This window comes from Pseudopodoces humilis, chromosome 6 (assembly GCF_049639895.1).
Source record: "Pseudopodoces humilis isolate 2021_Gansu_Grassland_sample_001 chromosome 6, ASM4963989v1, whole genome shotgun sequence".
Classification (NCBI taxonomy): domain Eukaryota; kingdom Metazoa; phylum Chordata; class Aves; order Passeriformes; family Paridae; genus Pseudopodoces; species Pseudopodoces humilis.
Window position 1 is genome coordinate 55540580 of NC_142205.1, and position 27708 is coordinate 55568287.

The following is a 27708-nucleotide window of genomic DNA, read 5'->3' on the forward strand; positions in this document are numbered from 1 at the left end:
AGGTCAGGCTGTGGGGCAACTAGTCCAGATGCCTTTCTGGGCTGGGCAATGGCTGTGATCCTGCTCCTAGAAAGAGCCTGCTAATTAGTGCTGTTACAATAAGTGTATCTGCATGGCTGAATGGTCCCTGGCTTAAGTGATAATGTTAATCATTACACTGTAAATAAATACTCATCTTTTGTTTCGCCTTTGCCATCAGAAAGCTATGCTTGGGGTAGGGACAAAAATAAAGCTCACATTCTCCATAAAAGCACTTTATTTAGTGGTCATGTTTTAGTGTATATTAGTTGTCATTTAGTTGTACTGAAATGTGCTGTTAGAAATACTCTACGAAATGTACAGAATTATCACTAAAAACCTGAAGTTCAGTTTGGATTGCATATAGGAAAAGGAGAAAAAGGAAAAAAAATAACCACATCATCTATTTTTTTTTTCATTTGATAAAATTACAAAAGCTAAAATAATAAACTCAAAATACTAATTAATTAGGGAAAAAAGTCACAGTGGACTATTTACAGTAAAACACTCTTACAACAACTTGCTATTTTGTGCTCCATATGAATTGAGTGTGTGCCAGTGCAAGCGGATGCCCACCTGCCCGTTCTCCAGACTGTCCCCTCCTGTCCTTGCCCAGGAGGAGCTCCCAGGATGTGCCTCAAGGGAGCTGGCACCTCACACTTCTGTGTCCTTGGCCACTCTCAGCACATCCTTCCAGGAAAGCTTTCCATTAATGACACTGCTACAAGGAGGAAGCCTTCAGCAATCCATAACAACCCTCTGTTGGCCAAAAATGCTCTGGATTTGTAACAGCTGCCTGAGAACATTTGGTGCACAGAATATAATAAAGGGCTGGCTGGAAGCTTTCTACTTAACACACAGTTTATCTTAACTGTTTCTCCTCAGGAGAGGCCTGTGACCTTTTGCAGAAGACAATGCCCTTTTGCCTTTTCCCTCTCTGTCAGAAATGCCACAGAGCAGTACGAGTTCCCCTTCAAGTGCCTTTTCCTACCATTTTAATTTCTGCTTGCTTTCCTGCAGCTCAGACAAGATGTAGACCTTAGCTGAGCCTGATTTGTGGAGGAAAATAGGAGCCATGTTCATGAGTAGCAACTCCCATCACTCCCCTGCCCAGCCAATACAGCAGCCTTCCCAAAATTAGGTTTTCAAATGGGCTTTGAGCTCCTTCTCTGAAAACAGACCTTCTGTTTGAAAATCTCCCTTTAGGGAGGAAGAAGCCCTTCTGGTTTTGCTGTTCCCTTCTTGCACCTCCAGCCCTCAGGCAGACCACCCAGACCACCTGAACCACTGGTACTGTTCTCCAGGCAGACAAGCCTGGTGACTCTTAACACAATGTTTTTCCCCTCAGTGAACATTAAAAAAAAAGTTTAAAAAGCTTTTGAAATACTGTACACAATTTGTGGTGGAAGCACTATGCATGGAAAAAGCAGCCTTTTCTGGGTCGTCTTCAGAGCACACAGACATTCTCATCTTAATTCAGCACCTCACTCCTACCACTCCCCAGCAGGAAGCCAAGCACAGCATCCCACTGTGTCACCCCCTCTGGCCTGGGAATGATCTGCCCAGCAACAAGGCAGCATCAGCTAAGTCTCACTTCCTGATCACAGTTCCTTCCAAACCCAGATTTACTGCTGGCTGCTTTCCAGTCTGGAAGAAATGCCTGCCTGCTTGCCATAAAAGCCAGTCCATTGGGGTCTTCCGTGTCTGATTCCAGGTTCTGAAGAAACAGCTGCTCTTGCTCACCCTACCAAGTTCCTCCAGTTGTCAGCAAAGAAAACAACCCGAGAAACACATGAAAAACACATCTGGTGACTCGGGAATTGGAGACTCCTGAAGACTCCTGCTGTTTGAAGAAGTCTGCTTCCTTCACCTCCTTCTCTGCAGGGTGGGCTGAGCAGGACTGGTCTCGGAGGGGCATCACAAGGACAGGCTGCTGAATGTTTTGAACCACAGGAGTGTGACAGAGCCGCTCAGAGTCACTGGTGGCGCAAACTAAGCAGCTTGTGCTCTCTCACGCTGCCGCTGAGATGGATCCACTCCTCTTCCATCAGACAACAGACTCTATCTTCCATCAGACACCTCTGTTTGTTTGGCTCTTAGTGAGATAGCCACCCTCAGAGCCCTTTGGCAATACCATCATGATTGCACATGAAAACAAGCTCATAAAAAAAGTGTAAATGAGGTCATGTTTCACCCATGAGACCACACCTGCCCCCCTCCCCCCCCCGCCAGAAGACAGGCTACACCTGATCTGTCTGGTACTCGGAGGCTTCTGATAAGCTTTCGGAAAAGCTCAGAAAGTTTTCCTGGTACTCAGAACAAATTATCTCAAATCTGTAATGCCTGAACTCCACTGCAAAGGTGCCAAAGTAGCACAGGAAGCACATCACTAGGCCCCACTGGATCCTGGAAGCATGCATGTGAATGCCCTGGGCCATAAGGATGAAATCTGGAAGAGGAAAGTCAAGGAGAACAACTGGGAACAGAGACACCAAGCAGTTTGAAAGCCAAAAGGGAAAAAAATCTGAACAAAGTCACCTGGATAAGTCAACCCATCCAGCCATCATGAGGAGAGTGTGAATGTGATGCTAGAGATGAAAGGGATGTCAGGTGTCCAGTGATGCCCATGGAGCACAGCAGCTCTCCTGGACCAGGGCTTCCTAATCCCAGATCAGGGTGATAAACATTTACAGAGGGGAAGACTTGGGTGCAGAGAAATCAGTGATCTGCTTGAGCATCCGGCTAGCCAGGGGCAGAGCCAGCAAGTGGGGACTTGTCTGTGGGCCCCTACCTGCCAGGAGCTTCCCAGTGGGAAGTGGATCAGATCAGTGCACCCACCAGAGGCAATGGGAACACCTTTCAACACACACTGTGAAATATTTCCTTCTCTTTAGATCACCTGCAAAATTGTCCCTTTCTGTGAAATCTGGAAGCATCACTCTACACAGTATGGCACTGAAATAGGATTGTGCCATGAAGACAGGCTGAGCAGCATTCCAAAATGCTTTGGGATCCTAGGACAGGTGGGAGAAGAGCTGCTGCAGAACATACACAGTACCTGGCTTCCTGGGGATGAAGACCAAAGGATACAGAGCACCACACAGAGGGTGATGCTGGCTGAGAGAGCCACTCGTGGAATTCCAGCTTTCCGCCCCTCATTCTTCAGGTTGATCTTGAGGGTAAGGGCAGACTGGATCCAGCACGCCAATGTCCCGAAGCCAAAGGTCAGCGACGTGCCCACATTGTGGATCTCCTCATCATTGGAAAGCTAGGAACAAAAAACAGTGATGGCCTGGACACAGCAGGAATTGTGATAGCTAGCTGGATTGCTGCTGAGGTGGGGTAGGGGAGAGTGGAGATCACTGAGGTGTGAGACAAAGATGCCATATCATTTCTTCTGGCAGAGGCATAAGGTATAACAGAGCCAAGGTGAGTTGACAGCTGTCATAGTCAAACAGATATTCTACCCAAAGCCCAAGAGCACAGTGGAAAATGCAGTTGCTTGGGGACTGTCTCCACAGCTCCCTGACAAGACTCACAAATGCAGAGCTCAGAAATAAATTCTTCCTTGGCTCAAAATGATGGCCAGGGGAGGCAAGGACAACCCACTGTGGGTCTTGTACAGCTCCCTGCAATGGATGCAAATTGTGCACCTTCAGTGCCAGCTGCAGGGAGCAGAGCCCTGACACTCCCTTGAGCTAGCACAAGCCAAAACACAAATACATGCTCCTGGTTTGGCAAGTTTCTCCCATCAAATTTCCTCTTCTGCCAATTCTCAACCCCTAGTGTTTGAGGCAACATGAACCCAACCTCTCTGGAGTGCCAGTGCTTCCCTGCTCCTTGGGCTGCCCTGTCTCACAGGGCTCAGGCAAGGCAAAATGACAGCCAGGTTCAACTAGCAAGAATCTGCAAAAAAATCCATTGAGGCTGTAAATCCATTCAAAAAGTCCAGCATGGGCTTAAGCCAAACAATTTCCATTTTCCCTCTGCCTCTGAGGCTTTTCTAGAAAAGAAACCACCAGTCTGTAACTTCTCCCTGCAGCCTTAATTCCTGTTTGATGATTTAACAAATACCCATCAAATAAGACAATCTACACGACAACAATCTGGTTGCTGTGCCTCCACTGATATCTCCCCTTCTCTCTCTACCCTGAATTTCTTTCAAGAGTAGGTCCAAATAATCATTCTGGTAAAAATAGGATTGAGCTGCCTTTCCCAAGATAGTCAGCACCGCAAGGGACTCGGCTATAATGTCCCTCTAAAACACCCAAGGTATAATTTTCCAGAAATATGATTTAATGCTACATTCAGCTCAGCAGTCAGGCAAGGAGGAGCACAGACTAAGCTCTCATTACCACATGTTTTCATGTTTGACAAAAGATCTAAGAAAGGATACAGGTAACTAACAAAGAACAGATAGTTAGAATCAGATATCAGAGAATAATCAGAATTTATAGCCAGGCACGATTCAAAGCATCTACTGTTAATTTACAATCATTTGCTCTGAAGAGTGAAAAAAGGAAGAAGAGGTCGAAACTGTTTCTTAGTGCCTGTCCTGTACTAGAAATACACTTCTCAGAGGTAGACAAAGCTGTTACAAAGGCTTCATAACCCCTAGCTGGGAAGCTCTTGCGATAAAAACAAGACCCTGGGTTTTGGGCTTGTACTGGGGAGTTAGGAAGACCAAGTCCATAAAAGTCAAATTATCTCACACCTCATTCAAAAAGAAAAAAAAGTAAACTGTAAAGGACACCAAGTTCCTTCAATAACTGCACAATCCAAAGAGATCCTCCTCACCCCTCATAAAACAAGTACCATTTCTGTGTTGGGTCCCTGTCATGCAAAGCCAGGGAAGCAGCCAGCCTGCACTGACCTTTCTCAGTTCCCACCATTATTGGGGGTCATTACTCGCAGCCCAGTGAGAGGCAGAGCCTGAGAGTCAAACCCAAGCCCCACGGACTCTAACACCTTGATTTTCACTGCAGCCCTGACAGACACAATCGTGATCACAGGGGACATCCATCCCTACAGATGTGGCAGATGTTTGCTCCTATAACGCTGCAGAACAGAGGGAGATGGGAGGGCCCTCACCCACACACCCATCAGAAGTCCTGGCACTCCTTTGCTATGTCTCTCTCCTGGCAGGCCTGAGGATCACCAGGAGGTGGATTTAAAGCAACATATGTTTTAAAAGAAGGACACTGAGCTTCCTGATAAATTTGTACGGGCATTTGTGCATCTGTTTGCACAGATGTGTCCGCAAACTTCCTGCTCAACTCCCCTTTTACCCAGGGCCATCTGTGCCAACTCCCAGGGCCCAAGAGATTCAGGAGGCTCCTGCTGTGGCTCCCAGCAGGTCAGGTCTAAGCATGCAAGTGCAAATCCTGCTGGAGACATGTGAAAAGTGATTGTGGCCCTTCACCTCGGCACACAAGTGGCAGACAGGGCGGCAGAGCAGGTAAAGGGAGGGCTGGGGCACATGATTTTCCCAGGCTCACATCACAGGTCGTTCAGAGATCCAAGCAAATCTGCTAGAAAAGCAGGGAAGTCACATCAGAGGCAGAGCAGTCCAAGCCTGCAGAGCAGTACCTGAAAGTTGCCGAGTAGGGTCATCCCAAAAGAGGCCAGACACAGTGCCACCAAGCCGCTGATGTTCAGCCAAGGGGTGAGCACCTTTGGCTTCAGCTGAATGAAGCGCAGGACAGCCACAACGAGAGCTGGGAAGGAAACACAAGGCAAGGGGCGTCAGTAGGTAGAACCTGCTGCAGCAAACATCTGCCTGGGGGCTCACAGCCGCCTCCTCCACTTTCTACCTGCAGGCCAGCAAGCTTTGTGCTACTGCACGGCCCCCTCACACTTAATCAGGGACAAGACTAAGCACAGGAAGCATTTCTCTTTCCCTTTCTCATTATGCTTTGTCTGAAAATTTTCAGGGGGAAAGAACACCTTCCTGCCTGCCTGTGAAGCTCCCAGCATGCAGTCTACGCACACCATGCATTCACTTAGTGGCACCTGGACTTGTATTGCTTCACTCCACTCATGAGTCCTGAGCTCTCCTGGAGGAGTTTATGTCAAACCCCACTTGTATGAAAAAGCATATGAATGGCACATACATATTTCTGCAGGGGTTGCCGTAACGCCCACTGCCTCTTCTCCTTCTCTGGAGCAAGTTCTGTTGCCACAAACATGAGCCAAAATGCTGCACTAATTTTCCATGAAGAATGGAATAACCTTCCTTCCAAGCTAACAATTCCCCAAGCACTATGGTATATGATACATGATATATATGATACATCATATGATATGGCATATCCCCAGAAGATACTCAAATTGTGTATTCTTGCCCTCCCTAGTGAATGGTGCATGGAACAACACAGAAAGCCAGGCAATCAAGTTGGCCTTCAGATGTGATTCAAAGCCAGACCACTAAAAATCAATTTAGTTCAACAGGGCAATTTGCTTGCCGTCAAACACCTTCTTATGCTCATGCTCAAATTGATAGCATGCAGCTCATATTGTTGTAAATAGTTTGCCTTAGCAAATTAGATCTGCATTTTCCACAAAACCCCTGGTATAATATCAAAGACATGGTTTAGGAAAATAAGGGCACTATAAGTGAAAAATACACACTTTTACCCAAACTGCAAAAGATATTTGAATTTACTCTCTCACAACTGCTCTAGTGAGTCAATCCACTCCAAATCCTTAAAAATGAGAATTTTGTTCCCACACAAAAAGAGGATTTCTATTTTTCAACCCCAGGCAATTGTCTGGGACAGCCACCTGTGACTACTCAAGCTCATGTACAGGAGAATTTCTATTTCTACAATACAGACTCCTGAAATTATGTTATCTTTTTCTAAAACCTGATGGGAATGACAAAAGGGGATTAAAAACATTCCATGCAAAACAATGGTATTTTCAATTTCAGTATTCCACACTTCTATCATGTTTCTGTAGCTTTCCTCTCCTTTAGCTTTGACATAACTAAGGTGGTCAGAGATACAAGCTAGAAGCAGCTCTCAGAAGCACACAAATACAGCAGAGGAAAGAATGACTTAATCCACAAAGCAGAGATTAAAACATAACAGACTACTTCTGTTGGAAGAGGCCTACAACAATCATCAAATTCAGTTGCCTGACCAATTCAGAGCTGACCAAAAGTTAAAGCATGTTATTAGGGGCATTGTCCAGATGCTTCCTAAACAGTGACAGGCTTGGGGCATCAACCATCTCACTGGGAATCCTACTGCAGTGTTTGACCACTCTCTCGGTAAAGAAATGCTTCCTAATGTTCAGTCTGGAGCAGCTTTGAACCATTCCCACATGTTCTGTCACTGGATCTGGGAGGAAGAGAACCCTCCCTTTCCACATCCTCTTCCCATTTTTACCCTACTCCAGTGTTATCCAGGTGCAGGATACAGCATTTAGACTTGTTTCATTTCATCCCATTAATCACTGCCCAATGTTCCAGATATCTAGATCCCTCTGGAAGGCAGCTGGTTTCTCACGAGAGTCAGCAGCACATCTCAGTTTGGGATCAGCAGCAAACTTGCTAATGGTGCCTTCACATCATTCATTCAGATTGCTGGTAAAAATATTGAACAGAACTGGCGCTAGAACGGAGCCCTGAGGGACACCACTGGTGGCTGGATGGCAGCCAGATGCAGCTTCTCTACAGCCCTGTGAGTCCTCCCTTCAGCCAGTTCCTCACCCAGTGCACTGTGAACCTGCTGATCTCACAGGCGGACAACTTCTCCAGAAGGGTGTTACAAGGGACAGTATCAAAAGTCTTGTTAAAATCCAGGAAATCATCCAACACCTTCCCTTCATCCACCAGGTGTGTGGCCTTATCATGGAAGGTTATTGAATAAAGTCCTGTTAAACAGGACTTTCCCTTTGTGAGGCCATGCTGACTGTGTCTGGTGTGCCTTTAAATGTGTCCCTATCATCTTGTCCATCATTATTCCAGGAACTGAGGTCTGTAGGTCTCTGGGTGTTTCTTCATGCCCATCTTGTAGATTAGAATAACACTGGCTGGCTTCCAGTCAACAGGGCCCTCCCCAGAATCCCAAGAGATTTGGTAGATCATAGGAGTCCTCCCCTAACATCCACTACCTCCTTCAGTGTTCTGGGATGAACTCCATCCAGGACCAAGGGACTTGTGAGCATTCAGCTGACACATCTGGTCCCTGACAATTCCAGTGCTCACAAATGAACAGTCACTGCTCCCACACTTGTAGTACTTCAACTCACAGGACTGGACAGCCCAAGGTCTATCAGCATTTTATTAAAGGCTGAGGCAGAAAAAGCATTGGATGCCTCCACTTCTTCTTCACCCTTATTAGTCAGGTTACAGCCTCTAACAAATATCTGTCCAACATTTCCTTTAGGCCTCCTTTTGCCAGTGACATACTTAAAAACACTCTTCTTATTGTCTGAAACAACTCTGGACAGTTTTAAATAAAATTGAGCTTTGGCATTTCCTGTCTTCTCCCTGTATATACAAACCACAGCTCTGCAATCTTCCTGCAAAGCCTAACCTCTCTTCCAGAAACCATATAATGGCATTTTCCTCTTAAGCCAAGCTGGTCTTCTGCCCCACTCTTTAAGCACAATCCCACACAGCTGGATTGCCTGCTCTTGTGCTTCTAAAAGGTGGTTCTTAAAGATTGACCAGCACTCATGGACACCTAAGGCCTCAAAAGCAGATTCCTGAGGTATTCTGCTAAGCACCTCCCTGAAGAGCCTAAAGTTTGCTTTCTTGAAATTTAGGGAATCAATTCTGCTTTGATCCCCTAAATTAATTTTTTCTCTTTACAGCAAAGGTTCTAAACTCAACCATTTCATGATCACCAAGGCCGAGACAGTCACCTACCATCACACCTCCCACGACTCATTTTGCAGTCTGGAGGTTGTATTTCCCCTGTTACATTTCTTTCTTTGTAGTGGGAAGAAGCAGCAATGCAATGTACAGTTCAAATGGTTTCACATCATCACATTCAAGAAGAATATGTACAGGATTTTACTTATGTTTCAGTGACTCTTAAAACACAAAGAAAGAAAAACTCCAGTTGTGGTTCCTACCTAGAAATGCTGCCATGTTCATGACTTGACTAAACACACAGCTTGCAGGAGGTGCATCACCTGCAATACTTGAAAATAGAAAGCGTATCATTGTAACTCTAGGATGACAAAGACACATAAATAGCAACCATAACCAGAGCAGTACTTGGAAGAAAATAATTCATTTACCTTATGTAAGGCGGTCTTTTGGGACCAGGTTTCCTAAGGGACACAGGCACAGGAATAAAGGTTCAAGGTTTTTCTTTCCCATTTTTCTGTAATTGTTTCATTATTTCAAAGAAACAAGTGATTGAAGATAAAGCCCACAAACAGCTCTTACCTATCTGGCACACTTAGTGGGAGAATTTTGTTATCTTCCACTGCTATAAAGTACCTGTCAAGAAAAAGGAAAAAAAAAAAAAGAAAAAAAAAAGAAGGGAATAGTGTAAAACCTCATCCTAGCTTCCATTCTAAATATCACTCAAACAACACCTTAAGTGTTTCAAAGCCCAGTGGCAGGATCTGATGCAGGAGCCTGTGTTTCTCTCTGCTCAAGCAGGCAGTTTTGCTTATTTCTCAGTCCATGTGCCCTCCTTTGTGTTACAGTTGGTTTGCACGATCAAGTAGACAAACAGGGTCACTGAAAGCTTAAGCTGCCTTAAAAATAACCAGCCAGGGGGATATTCTCATTTTTAGTTTGAGTCATTTTGATTCATCAGGTTTACTATGGAACTCCATCCACAAAAGCTGTTTTAATAGAGAGGGGATGGAACAAGAACAACAACAAGCAATAGAGGTCAGACAAAAGGCTTAAGCTGCCCCTGCTGCTGAAAAACAGCATCCATAGACCATGGCCAAAGCCACATCCTACGACATAACTGCTTCTCAGCCTGAGCATAGCTGCTGATCACACATTTATCACTCCCAAATTCATGCTGCAGTCATCTGCCTGCATGCTTGAAGAGAACCCAGCTCAGGGAAGTGCATGTCTTGTGTGTATTTTGGTAAGAAGCATAAGGAGAAAGTGAGGTGTCAGCATTAAGCTGCTGGCAGGTTTTCAGTGTGGTGCTGGATGCTGCAGATTTTGAATTTCTACCCCAAAGCAGGGCCTAAGTGTTCCTCCAAGAGCTCTGCTGAGTCATTCGAAGGAAATGGGATTAAAAGAAATTTTTACATTTTTGGCTGTTTCTTTTCAGGCAGCTCCCAGGAACACATACCAGGAAGAAAGCAAGGTCGGCAACTTGGCCTGAGGAGGACATAAACTCAGGGATAAAAATGTGATACTTCAAGCCATGAACTGGCACAGCCTGGCCCCTGCCCCTGTCATGTGCCTTCCCAACCCCACAGTAGCTGAAGGGCAGAGCACCCCCAAAAGAATCTCATTAATGAGTTGCAGCCTCCCAAGTAACCAGCAGGGGATAACTTACACTATCCATAATCCAGCTGATGTAAACAGGGTAAAGACAAGAGGTAAAAACATCCACACGCTGCATTTCTTCCCATCCATACCTGCTGGAAACAAAGAACAAAGTGAAAACAGAGGGCTGAGGGACCCACCCTCCTTAGCCCCCCTCTTCTGAGAGCAAGAAGGGCATCCCCACAGCAGGTGCCAAGGTACCAAGCTCCTCACGGCTGCTGCAAACCTTTCTGCTGTCCCTGCTGGCACAAGGGGTTAAGCTGCTGCACACAGGCAGCATCCTCCACACGGTTTGTAACAACCAAGGCACCGGAGCCCTGGAGCGGCAGACCTTTCAACCACACCTACAGAATCTGAGTGGTTTTCAAAGTACTTCTCATCAGGATTTTGCGCAAGGTGACCACAAGACCTGCAGCTCTGACTCCCTACTCCTTCCCACACGCACCATGCAAGGCAGCCTCCCACCCAGGATCATTACCAATTCCACACACGCTGCCTCAGCAAAGCCTGCAGCATGGAGAGAGAGGGATGCCTGCACTGTCATCATCTCCACAAAGCACACCACCGGCTCCCATCCTGGCCACAGAAAGCAGCTAAAAATAGTGTGTGGCCACAGCTAGAGCAGAGCCCCAGTGCCGGCTCCTAGCACGCTGTCAGGAGTTGGGATGAGGCGCTGCAAACAGGATCAGCTCTCCAATGCAGGCACTGTGAAATCCTGCATGTGGCGTAAGGATGCTGCGACACCGCCTCCCGAGGAAGCATTTGTCCTCCAGGAAGATCATGCTGGATGAGCATCTGGAATGCCGGGGCTGCTCCTGTAATATGTGCAATTCAGACACGCTGCTGTGCTGCAGACACAGAGTCCTACATCTCCATGTGAGTCCTTTCATAATGGATCAAGTATTCTCTCATGCTCTGTCCTATTCCATATATGTTCCTCCAGGCACCAGCATGGCCAAGAGACACAAAGAGAAGGGAACAGCACCAGGCTCACAGCTCCAGCACCTGCTTTACTTTCACTAGGGCAGAAGCACTTGTGTCCTTGTGCTTTGTCCCCCTCCCTGCTGCAGGGCAGGCATTCCCTGGGGCCACCAGCACCCACATGGCACAGAGAGGCACCCTGGGGTGCCAGGACAGCTTAGAGATGACAGCCTCTCATTCTAGCCTGCTTGCATTTGCAGCTCAATTACCTCATCCAGGTCCTTAAAGCCATGACCCTTCCCTTTGCCCCAAGAAGAAAGTACCTGCTTTGTCATCCTCCTCCTCTCAACTCACTCCCCTGGCCTTCCTACATCTGCAGCCATGGTCTGCTCCCTGCTGTGGAGACCCGGAAGAGAGCCAGCACCCCCCCCATGTCACAGCAGCCCCCAGCTCGCTGCTCCCCTAAGGCACTCCAGGCTGCAAAGGACATGCTGGCTGGACTGCTCAGGGCCCCAGACACCAGCTCCTGCCCTGCCTCACTGGGACAGAGGCTGAAGAGCTTGAGTGAGGTTCCCCACACCCTGCAGGTCGAATGGCACTCTCACCTCTACAGGTCAGCTATCTTGTTTTCCCTGCAAATGGCCTAGCAGGGGTACAAAACAACAACCTGGCAGTGCCCAGAGTCACACCACACTTGCACAAAGCCATGGGGCCACAGTTTGGTGCTGTTTGCACAGACAGCCTGGAGTAAGGCTACATTCCAAACCTTAAAAGACAGAAAAGCAGTCAGACAAGCTCTCTTCTCTGATCTGGGAGCAGAGAGAACTGCAGACAAGGAGCATGAAATGATGTGAGTATTAAGTATGCTAATTTAAAAGGCAGGCAGCTCCAGTGTGCAGACAGATCTTTAGCACAGTGAACAGATCAGAAGACATTATCAATGAGGGGGACTAGATTTCCCATCTCACTTCTGTTCCTCTCCTCCGGCACAGGAGACACAGCGTGTCACATCTCTGTAACCCGCAAAGCTCCCGCTGTCGTGCCGGCAGCTATTCCATGAAGTGCTGCCCTTGCCTTTTCTTCCTGCTGCTCAGCAGCACTGCAGCAGCATCCCTTAGCTGGTGTTGGACGGTGCTGTAGTACTGGGAGACCCATGACAGCAATCTCAAGGACCACTTCCAGGTGGCAGGTGCCCCACCTGCCACAGGACCGTGTCCCTGACAGCCTCTGGCAGCACAGTGTCCAAATGCCAGAGCCCCATGCAAGGGAGACATAACTGTGGCCAAATTCCCCCTCCTGCCTTGGCTGAAGGGAGCAGGCAGGTAACATCACCTCCTGTTCCAGCCCTTGTCTGCTCTGCAAGGTAATTACTGCTGTGCTCGACTCTCCTCTTGTCTCTGGTGGTGGCTGGACTGGGCCAAGGTAACGTGATTCTTCTGTGTAAGAGGACGGCACATCTTATTATTTACCCTTCACCTTTGGAAAGGTACAGAAGTTTCACTTACACACTAAAAGCAAACAGTAGCCATAACACCTGTCCTCATTAATGATTTGCTGCAGCTCCTCCCCCTCCCAGCATGAAAACAGCAGCCTTCACAAGCTATTTCAGCACTGCCTGTCGTGCAGAGAGGGAGGTGGCAAGGGCTTTTCCCCCAGGCAGAGCAGCAAGGCAGCACACATGGACATGAACTCCACACCAGAATGAAATGGGGAAATGTGAAAATACTGTCTAGATACCCACTGTTGTGTGCTGAGCTCTAAAATGGAGCAAGGCCAAAACTAGTGCCCAACCTTCCCAGAGTCAGAGCAACATGGCTAGACTCACCTCTTTGGAAAACACCCATCTGGTTAATATTCACTGTGGCACATTGAGTCCCCTTCCATCAGCCACTAACAGAAAATGACATCTGCAATCATTGCATATCAAATGAATGATCAGGGCAGAGCACAGTGTCCTGATGGGAAGCCAGCTCCATAGATCAGAGATCCTAATTTCAGCCAGTTAAAAAGAAGGATGCCACCTGTGTCTGACAGATGAAATACCAAAAGCAGGAAAGAAGGATCCCTTTCCCCCATGTTCCCAAACAGCAACACCTTTTAATGCAGGCCACTGGCACAGCCCACACAAGCTTGGATATGTTTCAGCATCCCCACGTGGGCAGAGGATGGTTTAAAAACAGGGCTCAGCTCCCGCACATTTTTCATTTATTCCCTGTTGTGTTATTCAGGTGCCAAGAACAAAATTACATGTAGTCGCAACTTCTTCCAAAGGAGAAACCCCTAACATGTGCCAAACCTGCCTAGCTTTGCACTAGTGCTCAGCATACATCATTCTCAGCAGCTGCCTTTGGGTTAGCCTCCTCCTCATGGATGTCCCCAGTGTTTGTATCTTCAAGCAGGGAGACCTCCATGTACACTAAGACTAGCACCTCTAAAAGCAGACAGGAACAAGAGAAAAAGGAACCCAAACATCAGCCTCTCCTGCAGCACCACACCAGTTTAGCCAAAGTAAAATGTCAAGAGTGATAGAGAAAATTACCAGAATTTTTTATAGGAAATGTAGAAACAAACTCTTTGACGGTTAATTGCTCCATGGGGATGACACAAAGCCAAACTTCCTCTCCACAGCTCTGTTCTGCATTGCTGCCATGTCCAGTGATGCCAAGTCTGAGCAGTCAACTCCAGCTGGCAATCTCTGCCAGCCCATGTTCTCCCAAATAAAACACACTGCATCCAAGAGGCAGTTGGTAATTCCCCATACCCATTTGTTTTCCATCGCTAAGGCTTGCACAGGAAAGCCTTCAGCAACAGAAAGCCCTTGTGCAGTGGATTCACAAAACTAACAAAAACATTTTCAGTATCACAGGTGACCCAGCCCACCTTCTCAGAAGGTCACATGTGGTTTTCCAGTCCCTCCTGACACACACTCTCACACCAGCACTGCAAATCCCCTGTTGAGGTGTGCTCCTGCTGCCACCTAATATGAGTCAGGGTGCAGAACTGAAAAGAGTTTCACATTAGCACTGTCCGGGTGTGTGTCTTGAGAATTTCTCTCAATGTGAGCTTACTCATCTCCAGTTCCATTTTTATGTCTAAATCTGCTCAGACTGTCAGCTGCTTGCTCTGCTTTTTTTACCATTGCCCCGCTATACACCCTCAACCAATTAAGCTTCCGTTCCTCTAATGTACACACTTCAATTACAGCAGGCAGCTCACCAAACATATACTGCTGCTTGCTCAAGGTTCATTTAATATGGACATCTTAATTTCATCTGCCAAGCAAAGTTACAGGCTTCTCCTGAAGTTGCTTTCACCAGAGAACACCAATGTAAGGAAGGACAAAATTACCACATTAACGGAGACATACATCTTTTTTAAGACCAAAGCATGCAGATGCATTTGAAATGCATAATAAGCCAGAGCAACACTCCTGCATTTCACAGCACGAGGCCATTGGGTTATTTCAGAGAATAGGAAAGCCAGGAGCACTGCGAGATGAAGGACACTGTTCAAAACATAGAGCAAGTCATAAAGAATTGCTGCCAGTCAGCAAAAATCAAAGGGGAACAAACACATTTTGTCTTTTGGGGGAGCCCACTATAGCTCTCTGTTGCTTTTAAAAGCAAAAAATAACCACAGTCACTTGATAGCTAATCACTGCAACTGAGTGGATACCAACCAGCACATTATATAACCTGCCACCCACAAGCCACCAATGCCAACATAACAAAGCAGGGCGTTTTCAGGTTTATCTCAAGGTTTCTAGTGTGAGTGCACAATGAGAGAGATAAGATGTGACAGAGGCTTGTAAATGCATAACAAAACGGTGGGGTAACAAGAAAAGAAGTGATCCCCTCTGTCAGCAGGGCAGGATGTTCTGCTTGCTCCAGGTACCCACCTACCATCTCATGGATGTGCAGAAATGCCATTTTCATTTCATTTATAAAAGAAGACTAGGCAAAGGTAAAGACATCTCTGAGTTGTGCATGGGGGAAGCCGGAGAGATGCTTCAGTAATCCTGCAACAATGTTGAGATGCAATGTTTTCACCCACGGCAACATCAGTACATGTTTCTTGTCTCATTTCACACACTGTGACTGCATTCAGTGTGCTTAATGAAATGCTCTGGCCAACATAAACCTATCAGAGATGGGCCAAGTGCAACAAAGGAATGAAACCTTCTAATCACCAAAAAACAGGGGCAGAAAAGGACCTATTGATATCCACAGTGTCTGAGCCAGAGATATTCCTGCAGCATTGCTGGGTCCTGAGGCCAGTGTACACAACTGTACTTCAAAAAGCGCCTGTGGTTTTCTGTTCTTGCTGCCCCACAACCTTTACCCTCAGTCACACATGGGTGTAAGTACTTACAGGCCATTTAGCAAGCAGTGCTGAGCTGCTGTGTTATAGCCAGAGACGCCGACTTTCAACTCTTGTGGGCTGAGTCTGCCTGTCTCGCATTTGGCGCTGCACGAACCAGACACACCCCGCTTCCAGAGCACGCTCCTGGGTGTTAGAAAAGGAAAATTAATATGATTTGCCACCACAGGACTAAAGGGATGTTCTGCAGGCTTTGACCCATGGACCTATGCCAGATTATGCTGACTTCCATGAGGTCCCACTCATCATGAGCAGGGCTTGGGCAGTCATGGTCCTCAACGTGCAGATAGGTAAAGGAGGCAGAGAGAGGAGCTGGGTAAGGCAGAAGGTAACATCCAGTTCAGACAGGAGCTGGGGCAGCAGGCAGTGAAACCAGGCAGGAGCAGCCAGGGTGAGCTGAGGAGAACTGCATTTTGCAGGTGCTGTGTGTTTCTTTGCCCCAGGGATCCCATTCTGCTAGGGAGCAAGATACTCACTGCAAGATACAGGCAGCTCCTTCTGGCCTCAGGGGCTGCACAAGTCAGGTGGCAACCAGCTCCCAGTGAGTCTTCCCAGTGTGTGCTGGACTGCCCACCTCCCAGGGCAGATGCCCTACTCTCTCCAAGTGCAGATATCGAGGAATACAAGTAGTGGCCTGGCGAGCAGCCACAGCGGGAGCTGCAGGTTGTGGTGGTGGCTGGAGCCACATGCAAGAGACCATGAGCTAGCATCTACCCTTTGCCCAGTAAAGGGCATGGAGACCTGTGGCACTGGCCAAGGGTGGCTGGTCACTCAGAGACTCTGTAGAACCCAAATAAACAGCCAGAAGGCCCCAGACTAAATATCAGGATTGGAATGGGCACACAGACTGTGAGGGTATAAAAGGCCAGGGATTCCTTAGTGCAGGGAGTCCCCCTGAAGGCACCAATTCAAGCTGTTATGGTGTTACTGCACCATGATTAAATTACTTAAAGGGTCCAGGCTTCTGGGACTCTGCTGTGGGAATCCCGGGGTCCAGACAGTGAGGAAAACCTGTCTGACTGTGTAAATATGGGGTGTGTGGGGAGCCAAGCAAGGCACACATTAGCTTAATGGAACCACCCATTAAGCTAATGTGAAAGGGCTTCGGTCCCAGCAGTGACAGCCTGGGCTGGTGGGAGTGTGACTGACAGAGTGGCTCCTGGGTCAGACAGGAAAGTCTCCTTAACACAGAGATGCTCAAGACTGGGGCCACTTTCACCAGACTTCTGAGACACAAGGGAAATCTCTAGCAGAGTCTCAACACAGACCAAAGCCACAGTCTCACACCACCACCACCACCAGCACCACCACAAGGGCGTATCTTCCCCTTGAGAATCCTTTGGTTTGGGATGCTTGTGAGAAGGGCACTTACCTCAAAATCCCAGCCAATCCCCAAAGTAAAGAGATGTTGGAAAATGCGGAGGGCTATCTATCGCCTCAAAAAAAAACAAATAAGACAGCAAAGCTCTCCCTGCTTCAGCTGTGCTGTGAGGAAAGAGTCTCTGAAACCATCTCCTTGCCCTGCAAGCAATACAGAAATGCAGACTGATGTTATGGCAAAGCCCAGGAAGTCAGAGGCACTGTGCAGACAGGCTGTCCAGTGACTGTCCTCCACCTCAACCACCCCAATCTAATGAAGCAGCAACAAGCAGATGAAGTGTTTCTCCTCCCATAATGTACAGAGGTCTTGAGAGGGTATTAATAAAGTGATAGAGGTGTTTTATTTGCTCCTCAGTTCCAAACATCACAAATGTCTTCAATCATTTCCAACGTGCACGAGCAAGCAAAGCCAAGACACACATTACATTGGAAGGGGGAAGGAAGTCTGCCCAAAAGGTTTGTCCCATTTTCAGGAAAACAATGTAAGTGTTGGGAGTGGCAAAGAACACTTAACGAGGAGGTGAAACTTCCAAGTGTTGACTCACAAATAGCTTTGAAGGTAAGGAAAAACAGACTAAGCCCAGGGGAACAGACTTGGCAGAATGTTATTCCTGATCATACTGTCTCCTTCTCCTGTAGTTTATGGATGAGAGTACATGCCCTGCAAGGCCAGAAAAATTCCAGGTTTCCCTGCCTTTTCTACTCTGCCACTGTTTTTTCCCCACCAAACAGAAAACACACACTCAAGCTGCAGAGCTTATCATGGGGTGTAAGCAGGGCTTCTCCCACCTGTTTACCCTGTCTTTCATCTCTCTTATCCCTTTCACCCCTCTTCTATTCACCTTTTGGAAGCCTAAGCTCCTTTCTTCACTGCACTTTACAGCTCTACACTTTTGGAGAGATATACACTGTCCCCAGAGTGGCATTTCCTTTGGTAAATGCAACTTGCCATGGGGAAAACACCCAAGGCCTGTGAGCTGTTAGGGACTGTGGCAGAGCACACTGTTTCTCAGGACAGTTTTCCCTCACCAACCTCTTCAGCCTGTGGACTTACTCCTCCTCCACAGAAAGAGGTCCTCTTCTTCATGTATTAACCACCAAAGCCCCAGAGGAGCAGCAACAAGGGAGGTGATGGGGCAGAGGTTGAACTACAAGGAATGGATGTGCAGTACCCATGACTTGGCTTTCGTCATTCCACTAAAGTGGCCCTCTCTGGCACAGGGATTGTCTTTTGACTCTGTTGAGACCTGTGGAAAATATTTGCCCTGAGAGGCAAAGTACAAGGTAAGCAATCATAGACAGGCATGCCAGCATTCCTTATTTGTAGGAATTAATTTCCTTTGTTTACCAGTGTCTCAAGCTGCTACAACCATAAATTGCTCTTTGTAGGGTGTTTGGGTGAGCTACAGTAGGAAGGTGCCAAACAGCGTTTTCCTTCAAGCACAACACAATGTATTAGTACATGCCCTCCTTTCCCACTGGGCTCTGCTTTCAGTTTTGCTTTTCATTATTCTTTTAAAATAAGATCTTATGGGAAATTGCACCTTGATTCCCATAATGGACAGAGGGGAGCAGGGAACAGCTTCCAGCTGCTAAACAGGAGCCAAGCCTGTGTGAGCAGCCTCTACATTGCATCCAGAGGGACTATTACTTTTTAATTCTACTGAAATATTTTCAGGGACAGACTTTGCACATTAAATCACCCCTAAGAGCGTTCAGCTGGGCCAAGACCACAATGGGGAGGCTCTCTCTGACAAAGCTGTGGCCATCCTCAGTGTCTTGGCCAGGCAAAACCCACTCTTGCAGTCCTGTGATGCCACAATTGAAGGGCTACTGGCTCTTCTGGTTTAGGCAGTCACTGCTATTAATACCAGTGGTTCCTCGCAGGAAGCAGGAAATAATACAGCAAGAGCAGAAGTTCTCTCCCTAAGTACCTGGACCTGCCCCAGCTCAGGAAATTGCAGGGAGGATGCTGGACACTCTCCTCACCATTGTAACAGATCAGTCCACATCCTCCAGGCTTTTTTGCTCCCTTCCCTTTGCTACCCATGGGAGAGGCAGCCCAGACCTCTCCCCAGCAGGCAGGATCATCCAGCAGCAACCTCAGCATTAAAAATGTGCAATAAACCCCATGCGAGGTAAACTATAGCTGTTCTCAAAGTTCCTTTCATGATTTTTGAAGCTCCATCAGTCTTTTCCTATCCTCCAATTCACTCTGCCCTTCTCTCTCCACCTGTTCCCAATGTGGTTTTCTTCCTTTCCACTCTCATCCTGCCCTCATCCCTGAACCTCAGGTGACATCTTCTGCAACCTAAGGCAAGGGACCTAAGGCAAGTAGAGACTTTTGCAAGTCTTCTTGAGACAGCAAAATGCCAAAATTATTCCCATTTTAGACAACAAAGCCAGTGATTTGCTTGCTGGGATGTCACACTGGAAATCAGTGACACAGAGGACTCTCTGAGTCCTGGTCCAAGCTGTCTACTGCAGCAGCAGCCTCCTCACCTGCCACCACCCCCTATACCAGTGTATCCTTCCCAATATATTGCCCAGGATCATCTTTCTCTTTTCCCACAGACCTTTCTTTGCTTCTTTGCTCCCACTTAACCTGCAAACACAGCTCATTGCTTCAGCTTGGACTGTAGGATTGGAACCTTAAAGTCTCTCTTTTGGGCCAAACTGCAATCTTGCAATCTCAGGCTGCCCGGAAATGGCTGGGGGAAAAGAGAAAACCATGGGCATGACATTTCTTCCAAGAAAAAAAAACCCAAAATAATTGAAAACGTTGGTGTTCTTACAAGCACACATCCCGGCTCTGCATCTGAAAAGCAAACACTGCAGCACAAAGAATCTTTAAAGGGGAAATGAAACAACTGCACTTTCAGCACCCAGGTTCAGAAAATGCTGACAGCTCGACATGGATAACCACAAGAAAACAATCTGACTTTTAACTGTTCAGCAGTGAAATCAGGAGCAAGACATTTGTCAAGCAAATAGGAGTCCCCTGTCTTCATCCCATTACCCAAAGGAAGAAAGTGGGCAAGAATCAAGTCCCCTTCTTTTAGGCACTGTCATCTGTTTGAGCAAGACACAACAGGCAGTCGGTGTCAGGATATACCTTTCACACACTGCTCTCCTCCATACTGAATTGGTATTCCTAATTAACCGTGCATGTGTGCATTGCCATTGAATGAGGATCGTGTGAATGTTGATCAGACAACCCTAAGGGTCACTTTCACAAGTAGCTTTGCTTGAAAAGGAAAAAAAAAAAAAAAAAAAAAAAGAAAAGGAAAAAAAAGGCAGGTTAACTCATAATTTCGGCAACCTTTATAGCTTAAGGGCTCTGAATCAAAGGTCTGGCACAAGCATGATGCTCTAACTCAAAGCTAAGACTGAGATCCCCAGCGACCCTGGGACATCAGCACCCACCATCTTTCTATCACTCCGAGAGAGGATCTCACCCTTCCCTCCCTGAAGCACCACAGCGCAGCTGAACGCCTTCCTCGACACCTTAAATTCCCTCCAGGGAATTGAACCGGACACAGCCAGCATGTCCTGACAGGGCACCCTGACAGGATCTATCAGGGGAAGGCAGCACCTGTCCCACCCCACAATCTGAACCCAGGTGAGCTTCTTCCCAGACCCCTATGCAGCAACCTGGCCGAGGACCCTGCCGAGTCCTGCCACCACCAGATCCCTCAGCGCCTAAGGGATGGATTCCCCAGAGGGATTCACGGGTGACAGGGATGCCGAAATCATGACCTGGGAGAGCTCTTCCACAGCTGGGTCCCTCCTTCAGGCCCCGGGTGAAGCGGCTCTCATGCCCTGAGCCAGCCCGTGTGCACCTGCCGTGACACAGCGGCGGGGAGCTCCCGGCTGCCCCCTCAGGCTGCAGCCCCTGCGGCGCCCCTCGCCCCCGCCCTGCCCCGCTCGCAGCTCCCCGCGGGCCCCCTCACCCGCGGGCCCGGGGGCGGCCACTCGCGGCAGGACGGGGCGACAGCGAGACGGGCGGGGGTGTCCGGCGCTCCCGGCCGCGGCTCCCGGCAGCGGCTCCTACCTGTGCACCTGCGGACGGCTCCGGCTCCGGCGGCGGCGAGCGCGGCCGGGCTGGGTCCGAGCCCCCGCCCCGCCGAGCCCCGCCCCGGACGGGCGGGTCCGCAGCCGCCGCGGCCACCGGGGGCCCTGGAGCACGGCGGGGCTGCTGGGAGCGGTGCTCGTGTCCTGCTCTGATCGCCGGGCTTGGGGTGCTGGGAGGCGGCCACAGCCCCCCCCCCGGCGCTTCAGGGCACCCCTCGGGGACGGCAGCACCGCGCAGTGCCGCTGCCTGCGGGCTGGCCCCGCTCTGCCTTCCTCCCTGCCCGGCCTGGCCAGGGCCAGGAGCACCTGCCCAGCCTGCGGCTCCTGGTGCGCCTTCTGCTTCGAGCCCCCGGAGGCACCGGGGAGAGCTCCACACAAACCCCGCATCTTTGCAGCCCTCCCGGGACGTGCTGCCCGTCTGGATGGGTGTTTTGAAAGGCCTCAATGGAACAGACACTCAGTAGCAAGAGACCTCAGGAATAGCCTCTTTCACCCCCTTTCCTATTGGGTGGTGGGCTTTGTGAGCTCCCTAAAGTATCTCTGTGGTTGGAATTTTGAGAAGAAATATTCCCAGCAAAACAGCTCGGTGTTAACTATTTGGGGCAATGAAGGAGTCGTTTCACTGTCCAGTCTTCATGGGATTAAGTCAACGTGAATGCTACCGCTTCTTTTTCCTCTTCCATCTCTCTCTGTCAGGATGACTGATGTTATTTAGTGACTGTCTTGTTTGTTTTCCTAAAATCCAAATAAGGTAGCTTGTAGTCAAAATTTTGTCCTGGTGCCATCACTTATGAACCAACACAAAACAGACAGATGCCTAAATCCATGTCAGCCCCCAGAAACTGAGCCGAGTTATATATCAGCAGTTTATCAGTGTTTTGTAGGCTGCCCTTCTAGCAAGCAACACTCCACCCTACAGCTGTGGCCCTCATGGAACACTCTGAAGAGACTGCATGTCTCTGATCCCCAGAGATTGAAAACCCCTCAGAGTGCTGATCCTCAGAGCAAGCACTGCACCAGCAGGTCCCCTGAGCCCTTACCAAAGTGGCTGCATCATCAAGGGAAAGGACAGATGCTTCCACAGAAAGGTACTGTGTATGCTTCTCGGGTCCTAGGCTGAGGGGGCTATTTTTAGAGCTGAAATAACATTTTTCCTGCTTTGGTATTTCAAGTCTTATGTTATCCTGGGCTAATAAATGTTTCCTTGCAGCATTTGGGTTGTTTTTTTTTTGCAACCCCACAAAATCCAGAGATCTTGGTCAGGGTTTCCCCTTTCCATGCACCTGACACTGCCCAATGGCATTGCCATGCTTAGGAGCCAAAAATGACTTCCAGGCATAGCTTTCCTCAGGCAAGGAGTTGCTATGGCCTCCATGTCACCACGAGAGGCCCCAAAATCAGGTGCCTGGAATATGCTTGATGTATCAGCATTAACCACATCCCTCCCTGCAAGGCTTCTTGTGATAGTAAGAGTCAAGGAAGCTCACGTTAAAAGTAATTGAGGGGAAGTCTTTGAATCCCAGTACCCTCTGGCTTTCAGCAGCTGAGGCTGAAGAAAACCTTCTGTCAAACAGGTGAGAAGTGACAGTGCTCAGTCCCAGAGATTTTGGCCAGAAAGGAAAATGCAGCAACTAATCAGCAACTGCCTTAGTCACTTCACCTCTGCTGGCAGCCAATGCTGGAAGGGAAACAATGCACCATATGGCGTTTTAAGGCAATTTCATTTTTGGTAAACTCTGAGTGTCTGAGACATTTTGTTCACAGCTCCTTTTTGAGCAGATGGTGTCCCTCTGAGTGCTGGAAAACGCATGATGCTGACAGGCCCACCAAAAACCTATTACAAATTTAAAAATTCACAGCTTGAAAAAAGGGCGCAGCCTGGGGACAGCAAGCATGTGTTGGAGCCCACCCAGTGCAGGAAGCAAGAGAGATGCAGGGAGGCATCAGCCATCAAGGGGTGATGTTACGTAGGTCCTTGGAGATATTTCCTACAATGATTTCTTCATGGGACACCATGGGAGAAGCAGTCCCTCTCCCACAACCCTCATTCTGCAAAGCAAAGCAACCTCATGCCCCTCTAATGGCTGTTCTTCCCAGGGTGAAATTATCATTGAAGACTGGCTGTGGTTATTCTGGACTGGTTTTTTTGGGTGGAAAAGGCACACAAAGATGAGGAAAATGGAATTGCTTTGAGTTTGCTTTCATTACTGGGGGTACATGTCTTCTGAAACTATATTTGCCACCTTTTTCTCCTGTCCTACTCCTTTCTGCTCCAAAGGTGGAGTGGGGCCTGGCAAGAAAGGTTGCCCACCCAGAAAGAGGAGCAGCAGAGAAAATGGGCCTAGGGATCACTCAGCAGCAGGCATTGGAGCTGCTCCACACCCCGAGGCATGTATTAAATACAATTAAAACTGTGAAAAACCAGTTAAAACTGTTTCTCAGTTGAAGTGTTAACCCTCATTTCATTAGCCAGATCATCTCCTATCAAAGCCATCTGTTCCTTTATCAAGCTTTTCAAATATTGTGATAGACTTCATATCTCCAAATGCCCTGCTGATAAACAGATGCCACTTAAGCAAGTCCACCTGTGGCTTGGCCTTGACAAGGTGTGCTCAGGGTGGCTGGAGAGGCACTGACCTGCAAGGTGCATTCTCTCACCATAAGAAACATCCCCAGATCACAGCCCTACGAGATGAAGATCTTCCCAGTTCACCCACAAGATCCCAACCAAGAAAAATTCACCTATTTCAGGGAATAGAGCAGCAAATTGAAGAGACCTATTCCATCTAACTGCAGCAAAGTGATACCACTTGAATGTTAGGAAAGGAAATGGAGAAAATGGAGACAAAATTATAAAACTTTTCCATAAAAATAGAAGTTTAAAAAAAAAAAAATACTGCTGTGATAGCAGATAAAAGAGGACTTGTAGTCAAGGTGTGAACTCTGGGGAAGAAACCTTGCAGTGCCAGTGTATGCAGATGAGAGCTGCAGACTGGTGTGTCCTGGCCCCAGTGGGTGTATATGCTGGCCTGGCAGGACGACAGTCCTACATGAAGCACAGAAAATGCTGAAAAACTAAAGAAGGACTTTTTTTTTTTTTTCTTTAAGAATAATGGGATTGGGTAAAATAATTATTTCTGATTATCATGCTATAAATGCTAATGGAGTTGTGTCAGTCAGGAAAATTTAGTAGCCACAGTGAATACAAAGGTTAGGCATGCTGTGCAGATGTGGTAAGCACCCTTTCACCTACATTTCTTATCTGTGGTGCTCATTTCTTCCAATCATTTTCCAAGTCCTGCAAAAGGGGATTTTTTTTTTTATTATTACTGTTCTGCAGGCAGGCTTTGCTGCTCATCCACTTCTCTTGGGCAATAAATTTAGTTTTAAAATGCTTGTGTGGGGCAGGGCCTTTACCTGCACTAAGGTAATACCTTTGCTCCTTGCCCCTTTTGGCTTTAACCCCAGCTTGGCCGTGGCTGGTGCAGGAAGGGGAGAGGCAGTGGCACAGCTCCTGGAGTCACTTGTCTGAAATCCAGGGTGGGAATTCTTTCACTGTTTTCTCAGAAAAAGCCTAAATCAGGGTTTAACTCTTCAGAGAGTGGGGCAGCAGGAGATGGACTCACTAAAAGCAATGCACCCCATGTGCAAGGGGTGATTTAAACAGCAGAAGCCTCTAACCATTCAGCAGGCAATTTTGCCCATGCAGGGGCACCCCAGGAGTTATAATTTTTCCCCCTGTTCTCACCTGTTTAGTGGGGCTGGTGCTGCTGGGTAAAGGTTTTTCCAGAGGTTTCTGCTCCCAGGCCAGGCACAACTGTGCCAGAGCCACTGTGGGAGCTGGGGCACATGGGCACTTATTAGTACATGCCCTCCTTTCTCCCTGGGCTCTGCTTTCAGTTTTGCTTTTCATTATTCTTTTAAAATAAGATCTTATGGGAAATTGCACCTTGCGTCCCATAAACACCCAGAATGTGGTGAGCACCCTGTACAGAACCACCCTTCCCATTTAAAGGGTAGAGCTACAAAACAGCCTTGGGGCAAAAATATTGAGGTAATACAAGTCCACCCTGGCCATGCCTTTGGGACCGCTGTCTGGGAGCTGACGCATCATCAACCTCCCTCCAAACTGAGAGCCCTCCCAGCTGCAAATACCCCAAATATTGTCTAACCAGAGCCCATAGGACAGCCACCACACTTCCAGCCTTGTATGGATTCTCAGGCTCACATGGCCATGGGAGATCTTTTAGAAGATATTTTTTTTTCCCTAGGAGCCTCCCACCCCAGCAGCTGAATGTGATACCTGCAGTCAGGCCACATTTCCCATCTGCTGGGCTTATTTCTAGAAAGCTGTGTTCTGGCTGCCAGCCGGGGACAGCAGTTGCCTTGCACTTGCGAGCTGCAGAGGAATTCAGACATTCCTGGGGCTTACCAGGGAACAGCAGCGCTTCTGGAGGAAGTGGGCAGAGCAGAAATCTACCCCTTGTACCCCAAGAATGTAATTTCTCCCACCAGAATATCCCTTCTACCCCTGATGCATTTCTTCACCACCAGCACTCACCCTCTCCCTGCAGTGTCTTTCTCAAGGCGTAACTTCAGTGCCAGCAAGTTTTGCTCATGGCTCCTGCTCCAGGCACTGCCCCAGTGCAGCCCAGCCCAGCTGCAGCAGGGATGGGGTCAGATGGAGCCTGGAAGTTCCTCTGCAGGCAGCCACCACAGCCTTGGTCTCACCTCCCACCTTGACTGCCACGTTTGCATGCAGCCCTGACGCGGGGCGGATTTCATCAGTGTTTGCATCACCAACTATGTGCTGTAACTTGGAGCTGAAATCCTCCTCTCTGCTGTAGTTTACAGAATAGATCTTCCTCTAGAGATTGTGCCAAGTCCCAGGGGTCTCAGGGCAGGCTGGCATTCCCTTGAGCCACTCCATGCCAGAAAGCAGCTGACCTGCTCGGGAGTTTCCACTTGGAGGGAGCACACAGCTCCAGAGCCAACACTACATTTCATATGGGCCCCACCAGTTCTGGGAAAAGAGGTAAAACCAATCCAGTGCCTGCTGTGTGCCAAAGCCAAGAGCCTGGAAACACTCAGTGCAACAGTGCATGGGGCAAAGTACAAATACCTGCTCCCACTGCTACATGGTGTTATTCCAGATGGGTCAATGTGCCAAGGACAGAGTTAGAGACACCACAAGGTCAGACGCTGCCAGACCATCAGCTCTTAGGAGACAGTCACTGGTTAAGTCCAACCTACAGCCAGCCACCAACCCACCAGCCGTCCCTCAACACTTCTGCACTGCTCAGAAAGCTCTAGCCAGGTCTTCAACTACCAAATCAGCAGGAGAAGTGTCAAAGTCCACAGAAGTAAGTGCAGCTCATGCTCTAGTACCCACCCTACCAAGCCTCCACAACTTCCCCATACGACTTCATTCAATAGCAGATGGATCCAGTAGCTACCCTGGGAAATGGCAGTGGCCCTTCCTGCCTCCCACAGACCCTACATCATCTTGAGGAAGAGAAAACCACACTATGACATACTGACATGTGACGTAAGAGAAAAAAACACACATGGCCAAAATGATTTTTAAAAAAATCAAAACAAATAAGCAAAGTGTTCAAAACAAACACAAACATACAAACAAATAAGCAAAGAAGGAAATGCATGGAAATATTCCTTGTTTTACCAAAATATGAGGTGCCCTCTTTAAAAATCTGGTTTTCATGTGAAGGCTAAGACTTTTTTAATCAAGTCTATCACATGGAGAATTTAATTTACAAAAAGAGGGGTTCAAGTAGCATAAGCTTCCAGATAAGGCATTTGATGGAGGAGCTTTTTCTTTTCTGAACAATGTTTCTTTAGATATTCTCAGTTTTTCAAAGCCAGGTAACTTGACAATGGCTTCAATTTCAGTTTTCAGATCCCTGAAACACACTGGAACTGCTGCTGCTTTTGAAGTCTTATACCTGGGGGAGGGTGGGGGGAATATTACCTTGTTGTAATTTCAGGTATTCAGAGAGATTCAGAACAGGTGTGCCTCTTAGCAAGGCCCTTTATACTTCTTACAACAGGCACTTGACAGGAATGAGCCTAAGGAAGTCCAAGCAATAGCAGTACAAAAAATGATAAAGATCAACAGGAAGCTGTGCATCTTGGTGCATTCCCCATAGTCCTGCAGTCAGGAAATTGCACAAAGGAAAGGATGAGAGCACCAGTGAGATCAGGCGTTCGCACATCTTCCAAGTTTCACTCCTACGCTCACACCCCAAGTCCAAACCCATTACACACATCACTTTGAAGGCAGGTTCCTTATGATTTTTGCCATGGAAGGAACAGCTCAATCTTTCTAACCAGGTCAGGAGCCTCCCAGCTCCAGGACTTTGTTTCCACACCATAGTGCAGTCACTGCAGCAGGGTGTGGGGAGACATCTCACTCCATGTGTGTGTGTGTGTGT

General features: G+C 48.0%; 1 protein-coding gene across 11 annotated transcripts; it reads right to left on the reverse strand.

The window, feature by feature from the left end:
• Positions 1–238: 238 nt before the first annotated feature.
• TMEM150C (transmembrane protein 150C) lies at positions 239–26006 on the reverse strand. 11 transcript variants are annotated; one of them, XM_088056087.1, is made up of 11 exons: positions 21237–21279; positions 20298–20429; positions 17175–17323; positions 15794–15928; positions 10512–10596; positions 9425–9478; positions 9274–9306; positions 9106–9173; positions 5608–5735; positions 3109–3286; positions 239–2467 (listed from the first exon to the last, which is right to left on the reverse strand). In XM_088056087.1, exons 4-11 carry the CDS (start codon positions 15798–15800, stop codon positions 2259–2261), a joined length of 762 nt encoding a protein of 253 aa, XP_087912213.1. In that variant the 5' UTR covers positions 15801–15928; positions 17175–17323; positions 20298–20429; positions 21237–21279; the 3' UTR covers positions 239–2258. The 11 variants fall into 11 exon arrangements, with proteins under 11 accessions (XP_087912213.1, XP_014114502.1, XP_014114505.1 ...); XM_014259027.2 differs by lacking the exons at positions 20298–20429; positions 21237–21279 and adding an exon at positions 25818–26006; XM_014259030.2 differs by lacking the exon at positions 20298–20429 and having other exon boundaries at positions 10512–10593; positions 21237–21297.
• Positions 26007–27708: the final 1702 nt, after the last annotated feature.